The following is a 25,324-nucleotide window of genomic DNA, read 5'->3' as shown; positions in this document are numbered from 1 at the left end:
CCTCTGCACAGCTGTTGCTCTTCCAGGGTCCCTTATCGAGGCATGGGTTAAAGGACCCACTAAGAAAGRGCAGAGCTCCCCCCGCTGCTTTCCATTCACCACCCACCAAAATATTTTAACAGAACGGTGCCAGACTTACGAGTTCACACACAGCACTACGATGTTTTTCCACAGGTTCCTGGTTCCCACCACTTTCACGATGCAGACCTTCTTCGGTCTCCTGGTGAGCTCCTTTTCCAGCTCTGAAACAAACCAGACCAAAGTTATTCCTTCACAGAGGCAAAGGAAGGGAGAAGCTTAGTCTGTAAACTATAGATATTCTCAGGAATGTTCTAGTAAGAACGACATGATACATTGCACTAACAGGAGCTAGAAAAGTGCTAAACAGCCCGCTTAAAATCCATCCCAGATTTCCCTCTTCTTCCAAGGCTTCCTACAGCAATAACTTTTACCCAGTAATTCTTTCAGATCTCAAATCTTCCCCCAGTCTAAAGCATCTATATGCAATGGAAGGACAACAAGATTTGGCAAATATAATACCATTTTATCTGAAAAGCATCAGGAGCATCTGCTAAGTTTTAAAACCTCAAAAGCAGCTTTGCCCTTGGGTGAAATCCCCTCTCAAATAGGGTCYTCAGGCTCCTTACGAGGCCTGTAGCACTTCTGCAATACAGGTCTGAAAAACCACGGGAAGGATTGGAAYTCAAACCTTTCCTGTGTGGGAATCTTTCAAAGTTTGTTAAAAAAGGGTTTCAGAAAGAAATGGTTAGAACATTCTGTTAACTCATCCTCTTCCCTCCCACGTTTCAAATATTAAAGAAGAGAAAAAAACACGTTGATGGATGTCTTAACCAGAAGACGTTATCTTAAAGAGAGAGACCTGGGGGTCATCAGCAATGACTTCTTTGCATTTCACAGATAAAACCTTATAGCCTCCAACTGCTGCGGAGCTGTAAGCACTATTMGAGCAACAGGTTGTATGAAGTTGTGTCTATAAAGAAACACCACAACAGCGGTACCAACTGGAACTGCTTTTTTTTTGTGGGGGGCAAGGCCTTGGAGCGCTGYTCTCCAGCCTAACAGCTTTTAAGGCTGCAACACGGCTCTGTTCTGGACCYTGTAGTCGTCCCCCTCATACATATGCAATGAACCTGCGTGTCCTCAGCCGTCCTGGCTGCCCCAGCCTGCCCCAGCCTCTGCTCTGCTCCCCTAAAGCAGGAATCTCTTAAGGAGGTGCAAGACAGGGGAAAATGAAGGCAAGTCATGGGGAAAAAAAAATGAAGTGGATTGGTCCTAATTTAGGAGCAAAATGAAAGACAGGTTTTTCTGCTGCTGTTTGAAAATCGTATCATAAAATAATAAATGAAAGGAAGACTATTTAGATGCAAATCACTGTTATTCACTGCTCACAGGTCACTTTGGTCTTCTATACAGAACTACAGGGAATGTAGGTTTTTTTCTTTTTTTTTTTTTTTGTAGGAAAGGAAATAAAGGATAATTTACACTAGTGATTCTATTTAAGCAGGATATTGCTACTTCTCTTTCTACCCGAAAACATCCATTCTCCCAAAATCTCTGCAGCACAAATCTCACAAAAGCATAAAAATAGAAATGGAGTAAAGAGGAAATTGGTCAAATTAATATATACAGGAGCAATCAGCAGGCCCAGCACTAGACTGGGGCTGAATGCTGAATTAAAAAGAGGCAATGAAAAAAGATGATACCTAATCTCAGAGAGCAAGGTCAGAATGATTTTGGTAGCATAATTCTGGAAAGGAGTAAGTGGTAACAAAATAATTCAGAACAACTAAAGCAGTAAGAGGAGACATTGCTGTGAAGTCAATAATTGAGTCCAAAGCAAATCTTTTACAATGAAAAAAATCAAACTAAGTATTAGAAAAAGTAAATAATTTTGAAAAAAAACCAAAATGACAACTTACTTGGAGGGAAAAGCTGCTTCCTCCCCTCAGCTTGGGGGGAAATAAAGAAAATCACCACCCAAACCCCAAACAGGACTTTTTGTGCAGATTTCACATGGACATSCAAGGGTTAACTCTCAAACTGTCTAAGGATGTCCAGATCTGGACTTTCAAAGAAAAGATCCCTAGTGTCAGCCCAAGACTGTCCCCAAAGCCATATTCTTAGGGCTTTCTAGGTTTGGATTTCTGTGATTCTCTCTCTCTTTCTTTCTTTCTCTAGGTTTGGATTTCTGTGATTCTCTCTCTCTTTCTTTCTTTGGGGAAAAGCAGTAGATTTTACTGTCATCATGTACTTTATCGAGCCAAAACTTAATAAAATGAGGACAACATTTAATTTAGTTGCATTTCTCATACCAGCTAAACATAATTCAATTCTCAAGTCCTCCTCTTTTCCTATGTCAGCTATTGGTACAATCTGTATGTATTTTATTTACTGTTGCACATCCTTCTCATATGCACTCAAGACCTCTTTCAGTATTTTATATAATTCACTCTTTCCAAACCAATTTATGTTAGATTTTTTTTTCCCTAACATGCTGTTCTACTCCCATGTAAAAGATAATTTATGTGCTATGTGAATTGGCAAATACATCCTCTGATTCACCAGCAACATGGATTATACACAGAAGGGGAATTTTACTTCTTCTCTACCCCATCTCCCACAGCCTCTCCCTTCAATAGATTCTTGCCTCTTCTCTAATTTGGGTTGTGCTTGTATCACGATATGAAAATGTCCAAAGGAGATCCCAGATGTAGTTGCACTTAAAATAATGTTTAAAAAAAAGGATAATATATAATTATATAATAAAAATATAATTATACAATAGAAATATGTAATTATACAATCATCTATATTGTACAAATGTACAATATAATAAATAATATAATTATATTTAATTATATATAATACATATATATAATAATAACATATTTGTACAAGCTGCCTCAAGCTTTACACTCCCCCAAAATGCAATAGCACATTAAAGACTTCTGGCTCCACCAGTTTTTTTTTTTACCTCCCTCTAGGATATGTTAAAACACCCAATTTTTGCACAAGTCACCTGCTTCAGATGAATGACTCCCCCCACGTCTCCAACATCATCCATCTTTCTGATAACTTTCCCTGTCCTTCATTTCTKTATCTACCAGTCAGATGTTCTCCAGAACAGAACCATGAAATCAATGAGCAGTAATCAAAATATCATTTATATAACAACAAATAAACTTTATGACTTGCACAAGACAGCACTGGCTCTCATTTAAGTTGTGTGCTGTCTTTGAGGCTAGTCTGCTTTGCAGATGCTTTGCATCCCCCTGTGATGGGACCTCAGGAGMGAGACAGCCCTGCCCACAGGTCAGCCAGTGCTCCGGCCATCTGAATTTCATGGGTCAACGTTAAGATCTCAAAAGAAAAGTTAAGCCAGCGTCTAACAAAACCACACAGAACCAAACTGCTTCTCAGTCAGTTACTGGAATATCACCAGGAAAATTCCCCCTCACCCTCAACTTGTTTTTTGGTTCTGCACTGAGCTCACCAGGTCTGAAGGAATTTGCATTAAACATCTCAGTTCAGACTGATTTACCAGAACAGTGAGTTAGGAAAATAGGAAATATTTTTATCCTTTTACTCAGAGGCCCATTATGAGCTTTCCCATACTCCAGGGCCCACACACACTCTAAGCTTCCCATTCAGAGGCTCAGTAGGAAAACTGTCAACAAGCTAACTCTTTATATATCAGTGGAAATAAAAACTATTCAGTGGGAAACTTTAAAAGTCTCAYGGGGAGGGGAACCCTATCAGCTTCCCGCTCCCAATGCTGCTGCATTCTTGTGGGCTTCTCTGCGTTTCAGGACCACGGCTTTCAAAATCATAGAATAACTTTAAGCCTTCAAACGAAGCCACCCATCTCCGCGCTACTTGAACAAAGGCAAAACAGACAAAGCTCAAAGCAAGCTGCCAAAAAAGTATGTCCAAAATGACAAGCGTCCCGTGGTGATGGACTTCTGCTGCATTTTTCTGTCCTAAATGTTCCTGTCAGGAGCTCTTTCAACGTGAAACACACTGTGGAAGCACAGCTGAGGCTCAGTCACTCCCCAGGGCACGGCCCCTCTGCAGCACGAGGTAGATGGGACCGAAATGCAGAGACTTGAAGCAACCTGCTCAGGGCCACACCAAGTTACTGGTACACAGGGTTATTTCCACCTTCCAGGCTTGTCGTCACCACAAACTCCCTTTGTGCTCATTTATTGCAGAGGAGTAGCAGCCTGGTACATTGTATTTCTGAAAAGCCTTATGCTAAAAGAATAGTAAAGGGTATCAATAGCATATATGGAAATAATGAGGCAGGTAAGGAACTTATTTATGGATAGACAGCAAAAAGGGATAGAAAAAATGGAAATTACAATAGGATGGAAGGAGGTTACTGGTGGGGTGACTTGTTTCACATCTCCAAAAAAAAAGAACAATTTTGTTTAATAATATCTCTAAGGAGACAAAGTTTAAGAATGTGCCACTGAAGTCTGCTTAGGACAAAGCGAGACAGTGCCAGAAATACAGCAGAGAACAGGGACACTGCAGAAAACAGAGTGAGTTTGAAACTAGAGTGGCAAAAAAGGAGTCGAAATGCAAAATACAAGGTAAGGCACTCAGGGGCTAATGACATATGCTTCTGCTGGAAAATAAGTTTTAGTAAATACTGTGTGTACCTGCTTATATACTACTTGATTACAAATGACTCTCAGACACCAGTCTGATAGACATATCATGAGGTATTTCCAATTCTGGCAATTCTATTATAATTCTAGTCATCCGTATTTAGGAAGCTAAAGCCTTGGCAAGCCTATCTATAAAAGGAGAGGAAACAGAGGAGAACTCCAGCACACCAGGACTGCTGTCTGCTACTACAGCAAGGGAAAAGCGACTAAGATGCTTTAAATATAGATACCCATGAAATAGGAGCAAATAGGAAGAAAGAACCCAGGCAGCTATAACAAATTTGAGCTGAATTTTAATACGTGCTGCACTAGAAGAACAATTTGGATTCTGAAATAGCTTTCCAGCAGAAGCAAGGAAAGAAATCACACAGTGTTTAAGATGAAGCTCAGTTCATGAAGGCAACTATATAACTTGGTGACTGTAATAGCAGAGAGCTGACTGCAATCATTTGTTTTGGTCCTATATTTCTAATTATACTCAAGGAATGTAGGAAATGTGAGACATAAGGATGCCGCTGCAATATTCAGTTGTGCATATGCATCATGATACAGTATTTAATTAAATGATCACATACTAGTTTTTCCCCGCAGAACGCTCAATGTAGTCAGCAAATGGACAGCAATTAATAAGGTCTCTTTAACTTCCCCATACAGCATGTGGCCTTACTATCTACACCTCACGGTGAATACAAAATCACAGGTTTCCTCACAGACATTCCTACGGTGCTGTCAGAATATTCATGTACTTCATAAATATCAATGAAAGCATCTCCACTGCTTTCTTGTAAGAGCAAGAGCAATGATTATTCCTATTTTGTACACTRGGAAATAATATAATATAAAGGAATTGTGACTAGAATAAGAAAATCATCCCGTGATTTTGTGAGTATAGCTTGAGGAGCACAGATCATGAGTTGCCCTGAATCTCTGGCACCTGCAGAAATTACTATTTACACCCATGGCAGGTGCCAATATAAATGATTAAGATCAAGCAAGCCCTAGAATTACATGCTTGAGATAGACATTGAAGAAACTGTGATTAGTGACCATGTTCAAACAGTCTGAGTTCAGGGAATTTCCCATCATGGCACCAGAACACCCTGGCAGACACAGGGAACGAGTTCAGCTCTTCAGGAGTCATTCAGCTTCGTTTCCCCAAGACTGTCYTCCTCCTTTCTGCAGCCCTGTGCCTCATTCACTACACACCTTCCAAATTCTGCAACAAATGAGGAACAGACAACAGCTTCATCCCCACAGCATCGTCCATCCTATTCACTGATTCGTCCATCCTATGCCCTGTGGAAAAAATAGGTCGTAGTCATGTTATCAAAGGCTAGCAGCACACCTCCATGCCAGCAGGGCAAGCCCAGGCACCCTGACTTCTTGTATGTCTGAGTGCTTGACTGGGCAATTCTCATGTTCTTCTAAAGTTATCACCCTTTAAAAAACAAAGAATGCCGCTGATGGCATTGTGGGGGACCGCATCGGAGGTTTTGAACACCTACAGCTACCTTGCTGCTGAATACCAGGGAAGTTATAAAGGAAAGCACAGCAGAAACAGTACTTGAATTAGGTCGTATGGGGAGATGAAGGGCATATTTTTGTGAGTAGACTGTGCAGTATAAGAATGCAAATATTGAATTCCCAGCCTTGATGAGATGGAAACTAATGGTCACGGTCACAGTGGTCTCATTGCTCTAGTTCTCTCCTCTTTCTTTATTCCACAACCATTAATTACCCACCAGTCCTTTGCCAACTTTGCCCTTCTAAGTCCCCTCCAGCTATCCTTATTTCTGGGTTTCTACCTCTCTTCTCACTCTCTTCTTTATTTCTTCTCTATCACTTGTCTCTGCTACTCCTCTCCATCTCATGTTGGTTCCTTGGGCGGCTTCCCTTCTTCCTCACATCTGCACCYGAACTAACCCATCCTTCCCCCTCTTCACGCACGTGGGCCACAGGAGTGCCACTAGCACCAGGGCGAGCTGGCAGCCCTCTAGGCTGTGTGCCAGTTCCTGCCATACAACAGCAGCTCCGCCAGGAGAAAAGGACTAACACAGACCCACTGTGCCAGGGAAGCGCCAAGGAGTTGCGATAGGCTGGAGAACAGCCAGCGATGAGTCTGCAGAGGACTGAATTGCTGAGAAAGACTCAGTCATGCTTAAATAGAGAGTGACTTTTTTTTATGCAATAAAAAGATGCTTGTAACATATTGGCTTTTCCTAGTCTCATTGAAAAGCAAATATTCAGTGGAGACATCTCTTCTACCCTGCTACCTCCAAATCCTGCAATTGTCAGTGCTCAYTGCCATTCTCACCTGGGACAATCAGCACAGAGATGGACTCTTCTCTCATTTCAGCAAATCTAGCATAGGAGGACTCAAACTCATCAGTTGTATTCTGCAGTCTTTACTGTGTACCTCATGTCTTCAAGGAATCACACAAACCTTAACAGTTCCCACTGATGGATAAAGAGTAACAGGAGACCTCATACTAATGTAATGTACAGGTGTGCAACTTAAATCACTGCCCTCTGGCTGTTCCTCTGAAACAGAAATCTCTTCCATCTCCCCTCTCCACACAAAGTCTTTTGCCTTAAAGAGTTACAGGTTGCATTGAGGTAGCAGCTTGAACTGTTTGACTTGCATTTCTGGCACTTACCCTTGAGACTAGCATGAGGCACTTCAGTTTGTCGCAATTAAACACCTTGGAAACAGATCTGATAAAGGGGCATGATCAAGAAATTTGTACCTAGTAGCAACTTTGTGGTTTGCAGGTTCAAGAGAGTTGTGGGTTTGAGACAGTTCATCTATTTATTAAGGAAAAAAGAGACTGACTGTGAGACCTAATGCCTCTTCCTCCTTCCCTTTGCATTCTATCTACTTAAAAAAAAGCAGGCAACTAGGTTGTATCTAACCTTGTGGYTAGGATAAATAAAAATATATAGCAAAACAAATTTGGAATTTTTATTATTAAAAAAAATCATGGCAGCATATGGCTCAAGAGCAAGAAAGGTGAATAAGAATGACTTTTTTTTTTCCATTAAAGGAAAASCCCCTGAAAATCCCAGCCTGCTTCACTACAACCTATACACTCACAGAGTTTGTCATCACTGCACCCCATCTTCCTCTCCCGAATGTATTCTACCTTTTAAAAGATTTTGTGTCTCCTTACATGCTTGATCTTTGTGGCCACTTTTGCCTTTATATGAAAAAAATATATATATTTTTCCCTTCTGTAGTGTTTTTGTGACTCCCTGCCTGGAGTGGCTGCTGCTTAGCAGTGAATGCCTGCATCCTGCACGCTCACAGGAGCGTTGCAGCTTGTGCTTTCCTCTACAGAGAGGCAAAAATAGGGCTTTGTTACTCAGCCTGGCCAGGCAATTACTCTTCTGGCAAGGAATGTCTGCAATGCCCCTCACACACTCAGACACAATGAAAACCACACAAGGGAGGGTTTCCGTGGCAGCATCCAGTCTGACACTCTGGGCTGACACTGATAGGACTTTCCAAGTTGCACGTTGCAAAATGCACCCAAATACAGTGATGGAGATCAGCTTGCAGCAGCYGACCTGTTCCAGTAAGAAAAAAGTTTTGACCCCAAAAGGAGGGAAAATAAAAGGGTCCATCAACACCACAGCAGGCATTTAACCTACTACACATACACTCCTTTAAAATGGTGTGGGGGGCTAATTGCTGCTTTGGGATTTCCAAAACCCCTCAACACTCTTTTCTCCCATTCATTTGGATTCAATCTCCATTCYACACCTTTTCTAAGACGTGCTCTGGCTCAGGTAAAAATGACTGCTTTATAGCCCCATTAAATGTGTGTTTTTTCTTGCTTTACAGGGAGACAGAGAAGGGATSAGGAAGCTTTTGAAGAAACCGGCAGTGAAAAGTCTGTACTGAGTTATGTATATCTAAATTATCAATTTTCATATGACTAAAGCTGACCTTTGGGGGTAAAATTTTGAAATAGTTGCCAAAGAAATTTAGGATGCTTTAAAAATAGATTTTGATAAGCAGTTGGGTAAAAGTCAGTATTTTGATGCAAAAACAAGTTGATACTTATTTCTGAAAGAGGGTGAAAGGTTTACACAAGTGGTAAAAGTTTGGGGATTCAAAACACTAGAGATGATTTAGCCAGGTCTAACTGCTACACCTAAACTTCCTAAGTGTGAAAGAAAAGATGGCTGCATAAAAGCAAAAAACTCTTCACGGAGGAAATTGTTCCTAGCGAAAATCAAAAATGTGTCAATCATTTAGAAATAAACCTGCTAGGGGGACAACTYTCCTTGTGTTTGCATCTAACACCAGACACTGCACTGTGAAGAAAAGGCCAGTGTTAATTGCTGTCACTCAACTATCAAGATAAAATCCCTTGTATTGCTCTAACCTGTCCCTAGTGCACCAGCTCTCCTGAGCTATCTCTGTGGCCAAGCAATGCCCATCAGCTGCCCGGGCTGATTTTCTACAGACACAAAGGTTATCACAAGTGTTGGCCCTCTGGATGGCACCCGGACCCCTGGCAGGACTTCCTGTTCTCTCCAGAGACACCTCTTAGAAGACTACTTGCAAGTTGCTCTTATCTAATGGGTTGATTCAAAGACATCAGATAATTTTGCTTTCTTTTCCTTCCTCTCAACATGTGGGTGATTTCTCTGCGAAGCAAACAGGCTTTACAGAAAGCTCATGGCAAAACGGCTATGGGTAGAATAACCAAATGGACCAGGAGAAGCTCTCAGCAGGCAATGGGAACAGTGTGGCTCTTCAGAAGGGAGCATAAACCTGTTTTTGCTTGGACTGCACCACAAAATTGCTTTTCCTTCCATCCCAGAAGTACTTCACCCGCTTCAGTCCTAGTTCTYTTTATTATGGAACTTTCATCAGCTGCCAAAATGGGCATACATGCAACTACTGTAACTCCTATAATGATCTGTTATCTAGGATATACTAATTTGACTGATTCATAGGAGTACAATTACAAGAGGGTTTCCAGCTGGAAGGGGCTGTACAGAAGCAGTTTATCATTTAAATGTATTGAGTAACTCAATCATATGAAGCTATTATGACAATGCAGTGAATCAGTAAATGGCAACACAATGGACCCTAACTAAAGCAAAACAATTTGCAGCCTTTGCAGATGGAAAACAGAGAATAAAACAGTCACAAACAAAAAACCCTCCACATAGACAGGAAAACTCAACAGAGGAGATATCTGCACCAAGATAAATCAAGCATCTTTTCTTGCATACAAGTGTAAGTTTCTGCACATTTCCTACTACAATTATGCATATGTGACTATAACACACAAGCACATTTTGTTTTGCTTATGGGCTCCCTGAGACACATCTGGCCTTCAGCTTGATCAAACTCCTCATTTAGATTTTCTCCCTCTCCACAATCCTTATGCAAACTATCAACACTCCGATGTACCCAAAATGAGAGAGAAGGCCCTTCCAAAATCTCTAGTTCTAAAGCTGATCCCATCCATTTGGTGCTGTTCCTTGCTCACCTCCCCTACAAAAATTCACCCTGAAGTTGGGTCAGAAAAGCCTTACATGTGGAATTGCTGAGAGAGTTCAGAAAAAGAGAAAGAGGAGGAGGAAATTCCTATCCCTTCCCTTCTTCACTTSCCCCCAAAACCAAAATCCCAATATCATCATCAAGGAGGCAGAAATAAGCACGTTCTGTATTCCAATTTTGCAAAGGGTAATGTACAGATAGCTGSCATGGGCTAATGTATCGGTGCAGGCAGAGAATCCATTGCATTAAGATGTGTAAATAATACTGTTTTCCACATGAACAAAGAGCTCTCTTTAAACAGGAGTTCACCCCTACCGTGAAACTGCTAGAAAACTTAATTGGTCACAAATAATAGACATAAAACCATTTTGATACTTAACATTCCTCCATGGACAGTGTCAGCATAAATGCCTTAAAAAAAGTAAATCCCTCTAGAACACACAGAACATAGCTGTATATCTGTGTCTTTTTTTTTCCTTAAAGGAAATTCAGGTACTTTAATCTATTTATTTATTTATTTATTTATTTTAATTTTAATTTATTTATTTTGTCTGTAATTTCAAGAACCTGACTAGCTTAGAAAGGCCAAATTTAGAGTTGGCTGGGACTCCCCAAGACCAACTGAAAGGCATTTAATTGCCTCGGAGACAAGTTTCCCCCCAAATTCCTCCTCCTTTGCACTACAGGAGGAGGAGGAGATGAGGCTTACCAGGTCAATGGCAGCTGAGTGGCATCCTAGTTTTTGGGACCTAGTTTTTGGATGGTGAATTTTGTATTAAGGAACAGTGAATATTTTGCATTCTGGGTGAAATCTATTCCAGTGCAGGTAGGCACCTTTAGCACTGGCATATCTTAAGGTACATTACTCCRGAGATCTTAGACAGGCAGTGCCAGCTAAGCACGGAAAGCCTCACTTGTAACAGCAGCTGGAGAGCAGAGATTACCGAGCAAGGTCTCCCTGCGACCACTGGGGTCAGGCATGAAAATGTGCAGAAAAATGAATATTTCAACTGTTTTCTGGCTAGGAGGCAGTCTGACACAGAATACAAATGGCACTGTTAAATAGGTATTCATGGGCACTGTCAGATCTGTGAGATGGAAAAGAGCAGCCTGAACCCAATTTAGCAGGGGCAGCAGCGAGATGAAGGAGCTTCAGAAAAATCTCTTGATTTGTAATAATTACCGGGACAGCAGCACGAGGATTCAGTGACAAACTCGGTGACTACAGCAGCCTGCTTTTTTTTTTTTTTTTTTTTTTTTTTTTTTTATCATCAGTAACATCAGTTACCCAGGGTTTTTTTTTTTTTTTTTATCATCAGTAACATCAGTTACCCAGGGAGCAATGATTTAGATTCTCAGCAAAAAACTCCACCATATCACTACTGTTTTTGGGACCTCCACCACTCCTCAAAACTATGTAATTCAAATACTACTGGAAAGAAAAGTCAAATGTCTTATAGAGAAAGGTCTGTAATCCCTTTTAGATTTGTCATAGGACTGGTGTTCTTATCACTTCTCCAAACCAAGAAAAATAAATGTTTTGTGATGATCACAGTCCCAATTAGGAGCATTCTTAACGCATACATTCAAGGATCAGGTACTAATGGTGCACTTGTAGCCATGCTGAAACTCTTCAAGAGATGTCTCTAAAAACATATATCTCTGGCAAGCAAGACTTCAATTGCTAGGAGTGTTCAAACTGGCCAAAGAGCTGCAAACACAGTGATGGGATTTAGGATCATTTTTCAACAAAAGCCACCCAAATGAATAGGAAGATTTTATGGACAGAGAGCAGAGTATTTAACTGGGGACAGTAATGCCTGGTGGAGGCTTTCAGAGAACAGCAAGCAGTTTCCTGTGCTTGGCCTTCCTTGGTGTTCGCTCTACTCACCGGGCACCACTCCTTTGATATCGCTTTCCGTGTTCATCCTGTTCTTGCGAGCGAACTGAAGGATAAGCTCCTTGGATGCCTCAAACTGTTGTGTAGCCATCAGCCACCGGAGAGACTCTGGGAAAATACTTTAAAGATGGAAAACACGTTAGGGTCGCTGCTGCGGTTCTCTTGGAGAAAATACCGATCGTGTCTTATTTAACTTCTTGTGTGCTGTGTTGTTTTCAAAAAGCAGAAGTATCACAAAACAAACAGAAAAAAGATTCACACTATACAAATTAATCATGTTTTCTTTTACCTAGGTACTATCTTATAATCTAGAAATAGTCCATATTAGAATACTACAACATTTTACAAGGTTTATGCCTATTTGTACAATTTTGATAGAACTGGCAGAAGGAGGAAGCACTGTGTGCAATAGATATACGCTGCCAAGCAGGGATATATGGGTTATGCAATTAAGACACAGTAATTCAGACCAAGGAAGGGCAAAAAAAAATCTCTAGCTGACTGGAGTGATTTAAATTCCCTTGTAAAGATGGAGAGGAGATAGAGAAGAGTTATTTTTAGGATTATAATGCAACATTTTTTAAAATTATTTTTAAACATGTGAARAAAATCTTATTCTTCACATGCAGATTTCAAGGCATTGTTTTATTCAGATGGGTGTTGTGTATGCTCGGGATCACATTTAGCTGTTGCTATAATACTTTCCACCAGTAAAGACAATATTATGTTATGAGTCACTTTAAAAATACAAACATACACATACAGCTACAGAATACAGCATGTATTCTTCATGCAGCTATTTCCTTCAAGTGCCAAGACTCACCTCAATCTCTAGCCTAACTGCTCAGCCTTTTTTTTTAAAAGAAGTTTATTTTTAMACACAACCAAAAGGAATATGCAGATATTAAACCAAAACAAACGAACAATCCCCTCAAAACACTCGCACAGGTTTGGGCATTTCCACACACGTCTGCAAGTGTGTTTCTCTTTCTTATTCGGGCTTCACTTCCACTGATCTTCTGAAAATAATTTCTAACAAACAATTTATTAACTATTTTAAACGTCAAATGAATCTCAAATTTCCACTACAAAGCAGTTGTCTTTGCCATGGGTGCTGTCTCATTTCTTACACTTTTAAGCAGTGTAGCAGGCAGTTATACCATCACACACCACTTTTTAAGGTTAATGCAACTTGGACAACTCCCTTATTGAGAGCTTCATCCTGGAAAAAGTACAATGTTTTTCTTAAAGAGGAGAAAGATGTCTGCCAATCTGTAATCCAACTGATCTAAAACAATAACAACACATAACAGCAATGGTGACAGCCATTCAGCTTGACAGCTTACTGACTGCACTGGAGCTGCACAGGTGCTTTGGCACACTCTCCTGCAGAATGGGCTGCACTGCAAATGCATATTCTGAAAAATTAATAATTCTCTGAATGTGGAAAATCTTAGCGCTTGGCTCCTGAGAGAGGAGAGGAGACCAGACCTCTGGAGGTCTTCAAAACCCGCCTGGATGCCGCCCTGTGCCACACGCTCTAGGTGTGCCTGCTTGAGCGAGAAGGTTGGACTACATGATCTCTAGAGGTCCCTTCCAACCTTGAATATTCTGTGATTCTGTGAGAGCCTCAGTCACTAGGAATGGACACACWGCACAACTGCCTCTCATCCTTCACTGTGGTTTCCAGTGTGAGCTGTGCTGCTTTAGATAGCCTTCAGAAGCAACCAAACCAACCATGGCGCTTCTGATCTGGTAGGGAGTGATGTGGTGAAACCTGCAGCTGCTGACAGTGGGATGAATGGGTGAACGTGTCTTCCTTTACAATGTAGCTACTAAAGCCAGTGATGAAAAGGTGTCTTACAGATTAACTCAGAAGGCCTTTAACCCTACAATTATTTCATGGAATCATAGAATCATAGAAGTGCCTCATTTCAAACACAGAGATAGTTCTAGCAACGTCAATAAAGGAAAGGTCTGGATTCACTTTGCTACACTGAACACTGGAAGAAAACTGAAGTCTGAGATGAGCYGGTTAATAGGGTGATCTTTAACGTACAAAATGGCAAGGACTATATGTAAAAATCAAGGGGTCACAGGAAAAGACTAGTGGGTCACATATCCATCTCTGAAGAACTGGTCTGCAGGTCATTATTAATGCTAAATTAAATGGGGGCAATGTTTCTGTATTTCAGAGAAAGGGCTTTTACTTTTGGACTTTTTACAAGGTCCACCATGCAAACCAGAATACAGGAGATACAAGGTTGGAAAACATCCTTTCCCTCCTGCCTCTTACTGCTAAGCCAGGGGAGAGTCCRTATTACAAGCTCACACGCATCTAGGCTTACTGGCCATACAGCCAAGACCTAYGAGGGCTGCTTGCTTGTAGGAAAGGAAGGAACGGCCACTCTCAAATGTCATCATGGTGCCAGCTGCTGGGACAAGAGGTATTCCTGCCTCTCAGCTCCTACTGGACTGGATGTAAGGAAATCCCAGGTCTTCTGCCTGTTTCACTGCAAGTTCATTTAAGGATTGCTCAGTTCTTGTACTGTTTCACCCCTAAGATATCAGACACAGCAAGTGCAAACYCTGACTGCTCCTGTCTCTACTGCTTAGGTGGGTGCGAGTCCACCCAAGCAGCACACAGCCTGGCCAGATGGTCTCCTGCACACCAACCTTCTCCTTCCATCTCCTCACTCTCTCATTTTGTGGTCTTTCCTCCTGGAGTGCTCTCTGCAAAGAAAGGAGGAAGGCTTCTGCTGAGGGAAAGCGGCAGAGCTGCTGAGTCTCCCGGATCACCAAGCTGAGCAGACTGTGGACAGCTGGTTGGCAGCCTTCCACTGTGCTCCAGTTTGGATGCAAACCAAACCCATGCCCATGGAAAAAACATAACATGTAAATTAGAAGTTTGCCCCAGAGAAGTGATTCCAGTGTCTACAACCCATAGATCTGTGTCTTGGCACAGATAAGTCCTATCATATAGCATTAGAAAGGTACAAGCCATACTTCTCCATTTCTTCACTTTATTTAGAGAGAAACATGTGAATCCATGGCATAGTCCTATCAGGAGCTTCCTGTGTACCAGAGGAAATAACACCTCTGCAAAACTGGAGAACTGCAGTTCCCCTTCCCTCGCCAATCTAAAAACAAACACTTGAAAAGAGCCTACTTGCTATTAATGTGTTCTGACTTACATGCCACCAACCCCTGCGCTTTCATCTGGCTTATGCCGGTGCCTCTYCTATTCCAGAATTCCCTGAGAACTGAGAAGGGGCATCAGCTCAGCTTCCAAATGTCACAGCCCATTAGACCTTCCTTCCTAGAGAGATCTGCTTCCCCTTCACCTCCATCAGTGCCCAACTACCAGCTCAGCTACCCTAGGACCCTAGGGACCTCTCATTGCACATGCCTGGCAGCAGAGCTKATATATGGAAGGGAGAGGGCTAATGCCCAGCATGGAGAGGAAAACGGAGAGCAGGAGGGTGACGGAGGGAGAATGGGAGACTGTGATAGCATCTATTATTGAACTAGTTGCTCTGGGTACTCTACAAGTAGCTAGTGTACAGTGCTGAGGKGTAGCTTTCCAGTTCTTTTATTTCAAATCAGTTCAATTTTTTCCCCCATCTGTGGCATATGCTGAGAGTCCTTGCTCTATTCTTCAACACAAAGAGAGCATGAAAGGAGAGAAGTAATAAAACAGTGGTGCTTTCCAGAGAATATGCAACAGATGGAAGAGAAAAGCCTAGGAGAAAAGTGCACGCTGTACCAGCAGCACAATTAAATAGCCCTCCTAGAAACAATCCATTTCTGCAAATACGSAAGAGAAGGAGAAAAAAGAAAAAGGAAGAAAAAACAAGCTACGCAAATCCTGGTATTTTGGCTATTACTACCATTATCAAGCTGTCATGTCACATTTTATATAAGTGGTATCTATTGGCGTTCTCTGCGCTGCCCAGCCAAAATGCCACAAAGCTTGTGCAGGCTTAGGAAAACATATACCAGTGTTTCCTACCTATTACAGTGCCGCCCAGAGAAGAGGTCCCTGATGACCTTTCAACAGGAATGTATCAGATTTGGGCTCAGCATGTGGGAAACATGCTACATCCATGAAAGTGCTGAGGAGTTACTTTTGTCCATTTAATCACAGAATCACAGAACAGTTARGGTTGGAAGGGACCTCTAGAGATCATCTAGTCCAACCCCACTGCTCCAGCAGGGACACCCGGACACCCAGAGCACGGGGCACAGTGTGGCATCCAATTGGATTTTGAAGGCCTCCAGAGAAGGAGACTCCACAACCTCTCTGGGCAGCCTATCTTGTCTCTATCCTAATTAATCTTTTTATATATATCTTGTATCTTATCTCTATCCTCTATTAATCTATCATGCTTGTTAGACATCTCCATGCCATTTTCCTGTCCTTTCAGATACAAACATCAGTACATATTCCATTTTGACTCCTATCCAGCAGTGGCTATACTGCTCTTCAGGTGGCAGGCTTCCCAAGTGGGACTTCTGAGTTGAGCTTTGTGCACCTTGCCCAAGCAGGAAGACCCTAGGTTATGCATTATCAAGGCAACACTGATGAGATTATACTATTTAGATGTTTTATGGTGGAAAACAGAAAAAAATGGCCATTTTCTTGTGTTTTCTTGTGTTTGTACCTCTCTCCTCTGTGCTGCTTTTTGCATGTAGCCCTAGCTGCCATATGTCTGCTCCTGTGAGCTCGAGACTAGACAGAGAAATCCCCACTGAGGGCTACCAGAATGAGTGCATGAGGAAGGGAAAAAAGTAAAACTATAAAGCATCATTACATATTGTAATTAGCAGTTACATGTTGCAACCTGCTCTAGGTTACAAGATCCAGCAAGGTGCAACTCGGTTCCATGTGGTGCAATGGCTGTTTTTGCTGTTTTTTGGAGTGTAACAACCAATGTTTTAATCTTGCCTAGTGTTACCTTGAAAATGAATTACCTAGAGTGTTTTTACCGCTCTGGCATTGCACGATACCATTCTCTTAAGCCACTGATGTGTTATGCCACCACTGTGTGTCACTGTTATGACAGAACAACAAAGATAGATTTTAGAGAGGTGCGTTAAGTCCTGGTGGAGAGAGATCTGGTACCTGTCCCCAGTAAAAGCCATCTTATTTTTTTCAGTATTGGCTGAATCAAACCTGGAGCACAAAGCTAAAGTCCCATCTCTGCAAAATGTGAACAGAAGATCAAAGGGAGGCCTTTATCCATCAAAAGCACCTCCCAAACCCAGCATGAGGGGCTTGCACGTTCCATGTGTTGACACGGGGAGGAATACTTACACCCAGTACAGCAGCATCAGCAGGAAAGGGCAGATGATGACAGCCTGGAGGACCTGCCAGTCCCTGCAGAGCGCAGCCAGCCCGGGCATGAGGAACTGCCCTGCCATTTCAATGAAGCTCGCCACCATTGTGATCATGAACCGGTGCCCGGGAGGACACAGCTCTATCCCTGAAACACAGAGCACAARCAGACGCATTAGCCTCCCATCAGTGAAGGCACTAAAAGAATATCTCCTCACCGGCAAGCTGCCCATTTTCATGAACTTGCAGGGACTTAAGCATCCTTTGAGACCTTTGACCAAAGTTACGTATGACCACTTAAATCTTCATTGTGTCATTAGGCTTCACATACCCTAGCAGCAACGGAGGAGCTCATTATGAGCTGGGCTGTGGTGCTGACACTAGGTTTTGCACCACTGCATCTCCTAGAGATCTGCTGTACCATAACTGCAAACCTTATTCTAACCTGCACCCAGAGAAGCATTTATGAAAMGGTGAATGGAAGGTAATACACAACCCAATGACTCCAGGTCTAGCCTTTTCACAGTTCTCCAGGACACCACATACCTCCCCAATCAAGGTGTCAGGCAGACAGAAGGGCACAGCGCTCAACCGACCTCTTATGGGATGCCACGTGCCTACCAGTTTAACAGGCAACTCAGCCAGTTTCAAAGCTTCAATACGGATTTTGCTGAATGGGTTTTTCTGCATTTTATTTTATTTTATTTTATTTTGCAGTTACCAATCTTCTTCAACCATCCTTCTGTTTTATCCTGCACTCCACCCCTCCTTTTGCTGTAGGGCAATTCACCATCATTACTATCATCAGTTGTCTCAGCTGCCCTGTGACAGGTTAATTCAGAAGATAAAAACCTTATTAAAACCCCTGAATTTTGGCCACGTATTTATTCAGACTCTGAAATAAAGACAAATTTATCAGAAACACTTAAATAAATCAAACACAGTAGAAATAGGCATCAAATGGAACTGCCTTGTGCAAATATATTCTAACAGAAATGACTTTTTTCTCCAGTAAGAATTAAAATAGGATTGTTTCTTCCAGATTTCTCATTTCCCTACACTTAGCTCCACAGATTAATAATTAAGTACAATAAACCGACACAAGAATTGTGTAGTGCCTATCAGCAAGCTGATACAGAAATAAATACAGGCTCATAAACATACATGTCACGATACGTTGCCGTCAGCACTGCTGTTTTTCCTTTAAATGTTTCCTACATTTGCTTTAAATTTTAATTTAATGGCTGTCAAAATTACAATTGAAAAGCCATAAGACAATAGAAAGAGTCAAAAATAGCTACCTCTTCGTTTGTGCTCTCATTTCTGGCTTGTTCAGCACTTATCACTGTAAYACAGAATTAAACTAGCTGACCAGGAGCTAGCCTGTAGATCAAACACAAAATAAAACACACCACACTGATCTGCCACCCCCTCCCTGGCCAACTATGGATGGATTTTTGCCAATAGAGAAGAAAAATTTTGTGAGGCAGACCGTATTTGCACTAGTTTAACCACAGATACAGCAGCTTTGGGGAAGAAAAAGGAGAAAAGAAAAACCCTCAAAGCCCCACACTTACTATAAAAGGCTTCTACATTTTAATTAGGAAAGCAAGATTAATACACAGAGCTTCTTATGACATTAATATGGCTTTATTCCTGCCAATGAAGTATGCCAAGCTTAGGCAAGTCCTTGTTCTATGCAAAGAGGTCACTTCCGTTTTAGTTTCTAAGCCTCAAATACCAAGTGATTCTGTTTGTTTTCCTAAGCCTTCAAGTCAGAGCGACTCACGCTCCCCTGTTCCTTCATTAAGCACAAGGATGAGTGTTGCTATGGGAACAGGAAGTCTATATTGGATAGGTAAGTTTGGCATTGCAATTGCATTGCTTAGGCTGGTATCAGATTTAAAAAAAAAATACTGGGAACAACTTTTAGATGGAGTCAGAAAGATATGTCGAAATAACAAAATTGTATTTTTTTAGCTAATGTTGCACACTACATGTAACTCCACATGCACCAGTTATTTCCTGTAGAGAAAGTAAATAACTTCAGGGATTGCTTTGCATCCATTTTCTTCTATGGATCATCACACGCATATGACCAATTTTTGCCCTTTCCTCTAGAAAAGCTGGATAGGAAACCAAAAAAAAAAAAAAAAAAAAAMGAACTCCCTGCTGTAGCTGTGTGAGTGTGACTTTCAGACGACACTAGGACACTAGCAGACGTTCTCTGTGTGTGCAATATCACACCACTGCTGGAAGGTTCTATATATTAGGACAACCTCCTGACTTTCTAAAACCTCCAGCATCAATTTTATATGATAAAGGATTCAGCGCTGCAGATTTTAGCAAGGCTTTGGCCGTCAAGGTTTTCCAGCTCTGCCAGCCTCAGCAGCAGGACAGGGCTCCTGCTCCCATCGGTGCATGATGTACATACGCAGGCGGAGCCTCCACTCAGCTCACTGGCAAAAATACCCACCCATGTAAAATCACTGCAGGACAGGGATTTACCCATGCGAGGCAAATCCAACAAGGGAACTCCMGATCTCCCACCAGTGCAAAGGCTTTCACCCCAACTCTTTATTGACCAGAGTCTCACACAAGCAAATTATGGAAATGAACACCACTATCGAAAGTTCTTGGATACACCCAACCTCTCTACGTGGCAAAGGAAAGGAAACACAAAACCCCTACTTTTGGACCCTAGCTTTTAAGTGATCCCACTACAAATATGATACAACCTATGTTCACCAGTTTCAGGGCCTACAGGTCTGCAACAGGCAGAGCTGGTGTCATCTGCATCCCTTCTTACATGAGAATCGAGCATTTCTGGTTGCACAGCTTCTGGGTGACYTTTGGATGCATTCAAATAAAGTCAGCTATCAACCTGCAAGAAGCTGCCATGTGGAAGGGTCAGTATTGGAACTAGACACATTTCTCCATGACTCTGAATACAGCAATTCATAACAGAGGTATTAAAAAGGGTTATGAACAAAGGTTGAGTGGAAGTGCCTGTGTGTGAGGGTGAGCATGTGCAAGTGAGCGAGCAGGCACCATGAGTGGCAGATCAGGGTTAAGGGAGTGGTATGTGTCCATTGTTACTGATCTCCCTACCTGAGATTTCACTCAACTAACAAAAGGAGGAGGAACAACCTGACCTAAAGATAAGGTAACAAGAAGAACAAGGACAGGACTGTAGTCATAAAATATCAGAAGGAGGAAAGAGAACTGTGAGATTCAGAAGTTTTTTTGAGAACTATGCAGGACAAGAAAAAAAAAAAGCACAAATGACATCAACTTCTAAAAGATACGAGAGGCAAATCCAAAATTAGTTTGTTGTTGCCTACCAAGAACAACCTCACGGATGAAGACTGAGGCTATCATCTTGTGTCCTCAGTATCACATAAATGATCCTGGCCAGACCACATGCACACAACCGTGGGTGCTTGCRGGTATGTGGGTGAGTGAGCATGAATGCACAAAATCCATGACAGAATCACAGAATTGTTAAGGTTGGAAGAGACCTTTAGAGATGATCTAGTCCAACTCCCCTGCACACACAGGGTCACCTAGAGTATATGGCACAGAGCTGTGTCCAAGCAGGTCTTGAATATCTCCAGAGAAGGAGATTCCACAACCTCCCTGGGCAGCCTGCTCCAGGGCTCTGTCACCCTCACTGTCAAGAAACTTTTCCTTAAGTTCCTGGGGAACTTYCRATGCTTCAGTGGTTGTATCCTCTAATCCTATCGGTGGCCACCACTGAAAAGAGGATGGCCCCATCCTCCTCATATCCTCCCTTACGGMATACACACTGATGGTACACTGGACTGCGTGACCATGCAGTCTACTCACCTAGAGATTCTGAAAAAGAAAATACCACTTCCTCCTGTCCTTCTGTAAGGTCTCTCACTGAGTTTAGTTGCATTGATTTCTTACATGAAAATGAGTATACAGTCACATGGAAACAGCAGTGTTTTAAAATCCAAAACTCCGACAGACGATTACAATACATATTCCTTAATTCCACAARCCTGCAGAGGAACACATTTTATTCCAACTTAAAAGCAGACTGTGGAATATATCATAGGGTGAATACGACAGTTAGGAACAAATATATTATCTAGGATGTTGCTTAGAAACYGCATGGGAAATCTTTTCAAATATTAAAGTGGCAGAGTAAGAACCACAGCAGCAACGCTGGTTGCTCCCAATAACAACAGCTGAGCTCAGGAAAAGGACTTTCAGACCAACATTTCTGCTATACTAAGAGGATGGGCTTCAAGTGTTTGCCTTCAGAGCACTCAGTATAGCGGCAATGACCATCTGCACCCACTGCGATGCCTAACTTGGCTGAACTTCCTAAATAACACTGAAGAAAAACCTTCAGAGAGGAATTGGCATAAGACAGACAGGATTGGACTGCTGAGGAGCCTAGGGGGTTTAGATGTTGCCAGACTTTCTGAAGATCCTCCTTTAACAAGCAGCTTGGTGGGGTTCAGTCCCTTGCTCTGGACAAACATCAAGTCATCAAGTTCCCRATACTGGTGGAGGTTTCCCCAAAAGTAATTTTGGAGAAAGTAATTTTTGTGATCAGGAAAAGTATGCACCAAAGGCAAAATTGCCACATTCAAATTCTTATTTGATCTGCACTGCATATTATGTCACAACAGTGTCAAGAATCAAAAAAAGTTTTGTTTAGGGAGTAACTGAAGAAATGACTGAAAAGAAGAAATTTATGGTTTACCCCATGCCCACCCAAGACAGGCCAGGCTAACAGCCTGCCATGCAGGCTTTAGAAAACTGCAATTTCCTTTCTTTAAACAGGATTCCTTTTTTCTTTCTCGCACACACCTACACACTGCACTGTGTTTCACCTGCCAGCCAGTCCTCTGGGACTTCCATTAAGCAGAAGGGAAAAGCCAAGGCCTTCACAAAGTAAAACAGATTCACTCCGTAGACCAAGAGAGGGAAGAAATCTAGAGTGTCACTCTGCAACCACATTTGCTGCTTTACCAAGTGGGAATTACATACAAACCCCAGCTAAATCATTGCTAAAYCATTGTTATTATGCAGTATGTACATGAAACTGATGCATGGCCTTCACATCGATTAACTGGGAAATGGGCACGTCTGGGAGAACTCGGGGAGTAGGGGCAAGATGCTCCTGGGGTAAATGGGTAGGTAAATCAGGCATGACACATCTCAGAGCCGTCTGCATCCTAGGAGTGTCTGCAGAGGGCCATTAGTCTTGAAAGGTTTTACTTTTTATAGTTTTGGGAAACCAGTGAGGAGCTTGCAGAAGACCACAGGGCTCTAGATGGTTCCATACAGAAATCGATTGTCCCCTGAAGCCCCTCTACAAAAATGGACAAGGTCTGGTGGCTATATTTCTGCACAGTGGACCAAATTTACACAGATCTCAAAACTTCTTATGGTTTTTAGGAGTTGAAAGGGGCATTTAGAGAGTGTATCCCAAGAGGGATCAGGCTGCCCTTCACCCCAGGGCACCCCACAAGTCGCGCAGGGGATGCCCCTCTCACTGACAGAACTCCAGCTGAGGCCTCACTTGTGCCCAACTTTGCATAAAAGAGTTGGGAGGGCCAGAGGACTGCAGAAGCCCTGGTTTAACATCAGCTTATGTGCAAGTCCTGCTCGGCCCAGGCCCTGCAAAGCCCACCAGGCAAGCCCTGCTGCTGCAAAGGGATTAAAGGCCACGTTGCATCCTCTCCTCCTCGGCCTTGCGCTTGCACTCCAGTAGCAAAAGACACAAAGTTCTGTTTAATCAAAGAACTCTCCTCTATGTTCAAAGCCAACATTTATCCTCACAAGGTATTTGCACAAGGATGAACAGGCAAATACTTTTACTAGGAGCGTTTTAAGTCACTTGCAAGTATTATGTCAAGAGGAAAAGAAGGTTAAGCCCCGCTGCGTGAGCAGCTCTGCAGCACTCGCTCCCCATCCCTAGTCCCGAAACACAGACGGATTCTCCCACTGCAATGTAAGTACTAGTTATGTTACCAACAACAGACTAGCTCCTCAGCTGCTTTCTGYGCCTTCGCAGCTCTCCCTCATTCTCTCCTCCCAGGTTGAGCCTAGGAGCCACCGAGACTGTAATTATATAGGAGAACCCCTTGGAGACAAAAGCCAAAACAAAGCACCTGCAGTCCGGGCAGCAAAACATTCCCAYGGCAAAACAGTCCCTGGGGAGATGGTCTGACTCCAGAGTCACATTACGCGTKAGGAAATGTGACCAGAAAGTCATGCTTTTTGACAAACAGTTTCCATCGTATTATTGCATGCTCAGCATAACTACTCCTCTCCCTTCAAGGGCCCCTCAAGTCATCTACCCAGACTTCAATCCCCAATCGAAGCTCATCCTCTCTCATTGCAAAAGAGGAAAAATGGGCAGACTCGGGGAGGTGCGCAAAGGTCCCACTATCAAAAGCGGAGCAGGGAAAAGCTCAGGAAAAGCAGCATCAGGTAAAAATGCAGGATGCCAGAAGATGCCCAGCAGTCGTGGCATCCCAAAGCCCCTGAATTAGGTTTAGCTGCGTCCCAACAGCATCCAATCCTATCCTATCCTAAAASAGGATGCTGCTTCACAGGCTGCCAGGAGGGGACCCTGCTCTGCTGCGGCCAGTTCCCAAGCTCCCACCGAGCAACCTTGCACCTCTGGGCCTCCTCTTACCCCAGCACATCCTGGGTCATTTGCCCGCCTCCGCAAATGGATCACTGTGCTGGATATTCCTGAAATAACACGGCCTCCGAGCTAGCCTGTGCCTGCGCTACCCCAAGCGATTGCAACAGGACTTAATATTTACTGCAAGTTTGCAGCCTGTTACTACTTTGGAGAAAAACAAAAACGCCCACACATGCAAATCCACAGTTCCAAGTTTCCAGGTAGTCGGACACAAACGCTCAGGTGCTGCAAGCCTCACACTGCAGGCCAAGCACACTTCTCATCTCAATTTGTGCTGTTTTAATTAAGCGCTGGCTGAAGCGGCGCAGCTTAAAGCTGCCTTCACTGCTGGCTGCGCTGGGACAAACAGCACTTTTTCTTGATCATCCCTGCTGTCACCAGAAGCAAATGAGGAAGCACCGTGCGTAAATTCAGTCTATTAAAGGACAACAAATAGAGCAGCACGCAGAAGAAAAGGTTATCGCACACACCACAACGCGCGGACAATCTGCCAATTCATGTAAACAAAGGACAGAGACACAGCGAAAGAAAAGGAGAAATCTAATTTCCTCCCCGGGGAAATCCAATCCTTTGTCAAGCAAAAGGAGCAGTAATGGACTAAGCCTCCAGTGCCTGAGCAAGAGAAATGGGACTGCTCTCCCTCTGCAGCACTAGAGCACAGAAGTTACTCTAAACTACGTCCACAAGGCGACAAAGGTTGTTCTTTCTAAAGCACTTTTCCACATGTGAGAAGTTTCAGGGTTTTTCTGTWTTAAACATACACCGGCCTACTGGTTTTATCTAATTAACATTTTTATGTGTGTCAGACCAGCTGTCCATGCACCAATAGCACCCGAGCTGTTATCAGCAGGTATCCAGTGTGACCACGGGCCAGGGATGCAGTGGCACTCTTCATTTCTATGCAGGAGAGACACCTGATATCTCAGGTCGGATGGATGGATCAGACAGACAGATAAGCCAGCCAGGACAAACATCTTGCTTACCAAAGCTTCCTTCTATATGCAAGTGCTAGGACAGCGCTAACACTGATACATCCAAAGTCTGCAATTGCACTCGCCAAGACCGGTCCAGCTGGACCCAAGCTGGCTCGCAGGGAGAAGCAGAGAAGTCTGCAATTGCACTCGCCAAGACCGGTCCAGCTGGACCCAAGCTGGCTCGCAGGGAGAAGCAGAGA

At 42.8% G+C, this 25,324-nt stretch overlaps 1 protein-coding gene across 1 annotated transcript in view; it reads right to left on the bottom strand.

The window, feature by feature from the left end:
• SLC22A23 (solute carrier family 22 member 23) overlaps positions 1–25,324 on the bottom strand; it is a gene marked incomplete at its 5' end in the record, with an annotated part of 100,873 nt that overhangs the window by 10,521 nt on the left and 65,028 nt on the right. Inside the window, 4 exons of the mRNA XM_026039733.1 lie at positions 140–242; positions 5,901–5,990; positions 12,107–12,234; positions 17,433–17,601. Coding sequence (XP_025895518.1) covers positions 140–242; positions 5,901–5,990; positions 12,107–12,234; positions 17,433–17,601 — 490 coding nt within the window. The remainder of the gene's footprint in view (positions 1–139; positions 243–5,900; positions 5,991–12,106; positions 12,235–17,432; positions 17,602–25,324) is intronic.

The sequence above is a fragment of the Nothoprocta perdicaria genome, unplaced genomic scaffold, assembly GCF_003342845.1.
Source record: "Nothoprocta perdicaria isolate Ctin4 unplaced genomic scaffold, notPer1 scaffold_24, whole genome shotgun sequence".
In the NCBI taxonomy this organism is placed as follows: Eukaryota; Metazoa; Chordata; class Aves; order Tinamiformes; family Tinamidae; genus Nothoprocta; species Nothoprocta perdicaria.
Note: the sequence above shows the minus strand (reverse complement) of the source record. Positions and strands in the feature narration are given on the sequence as shown.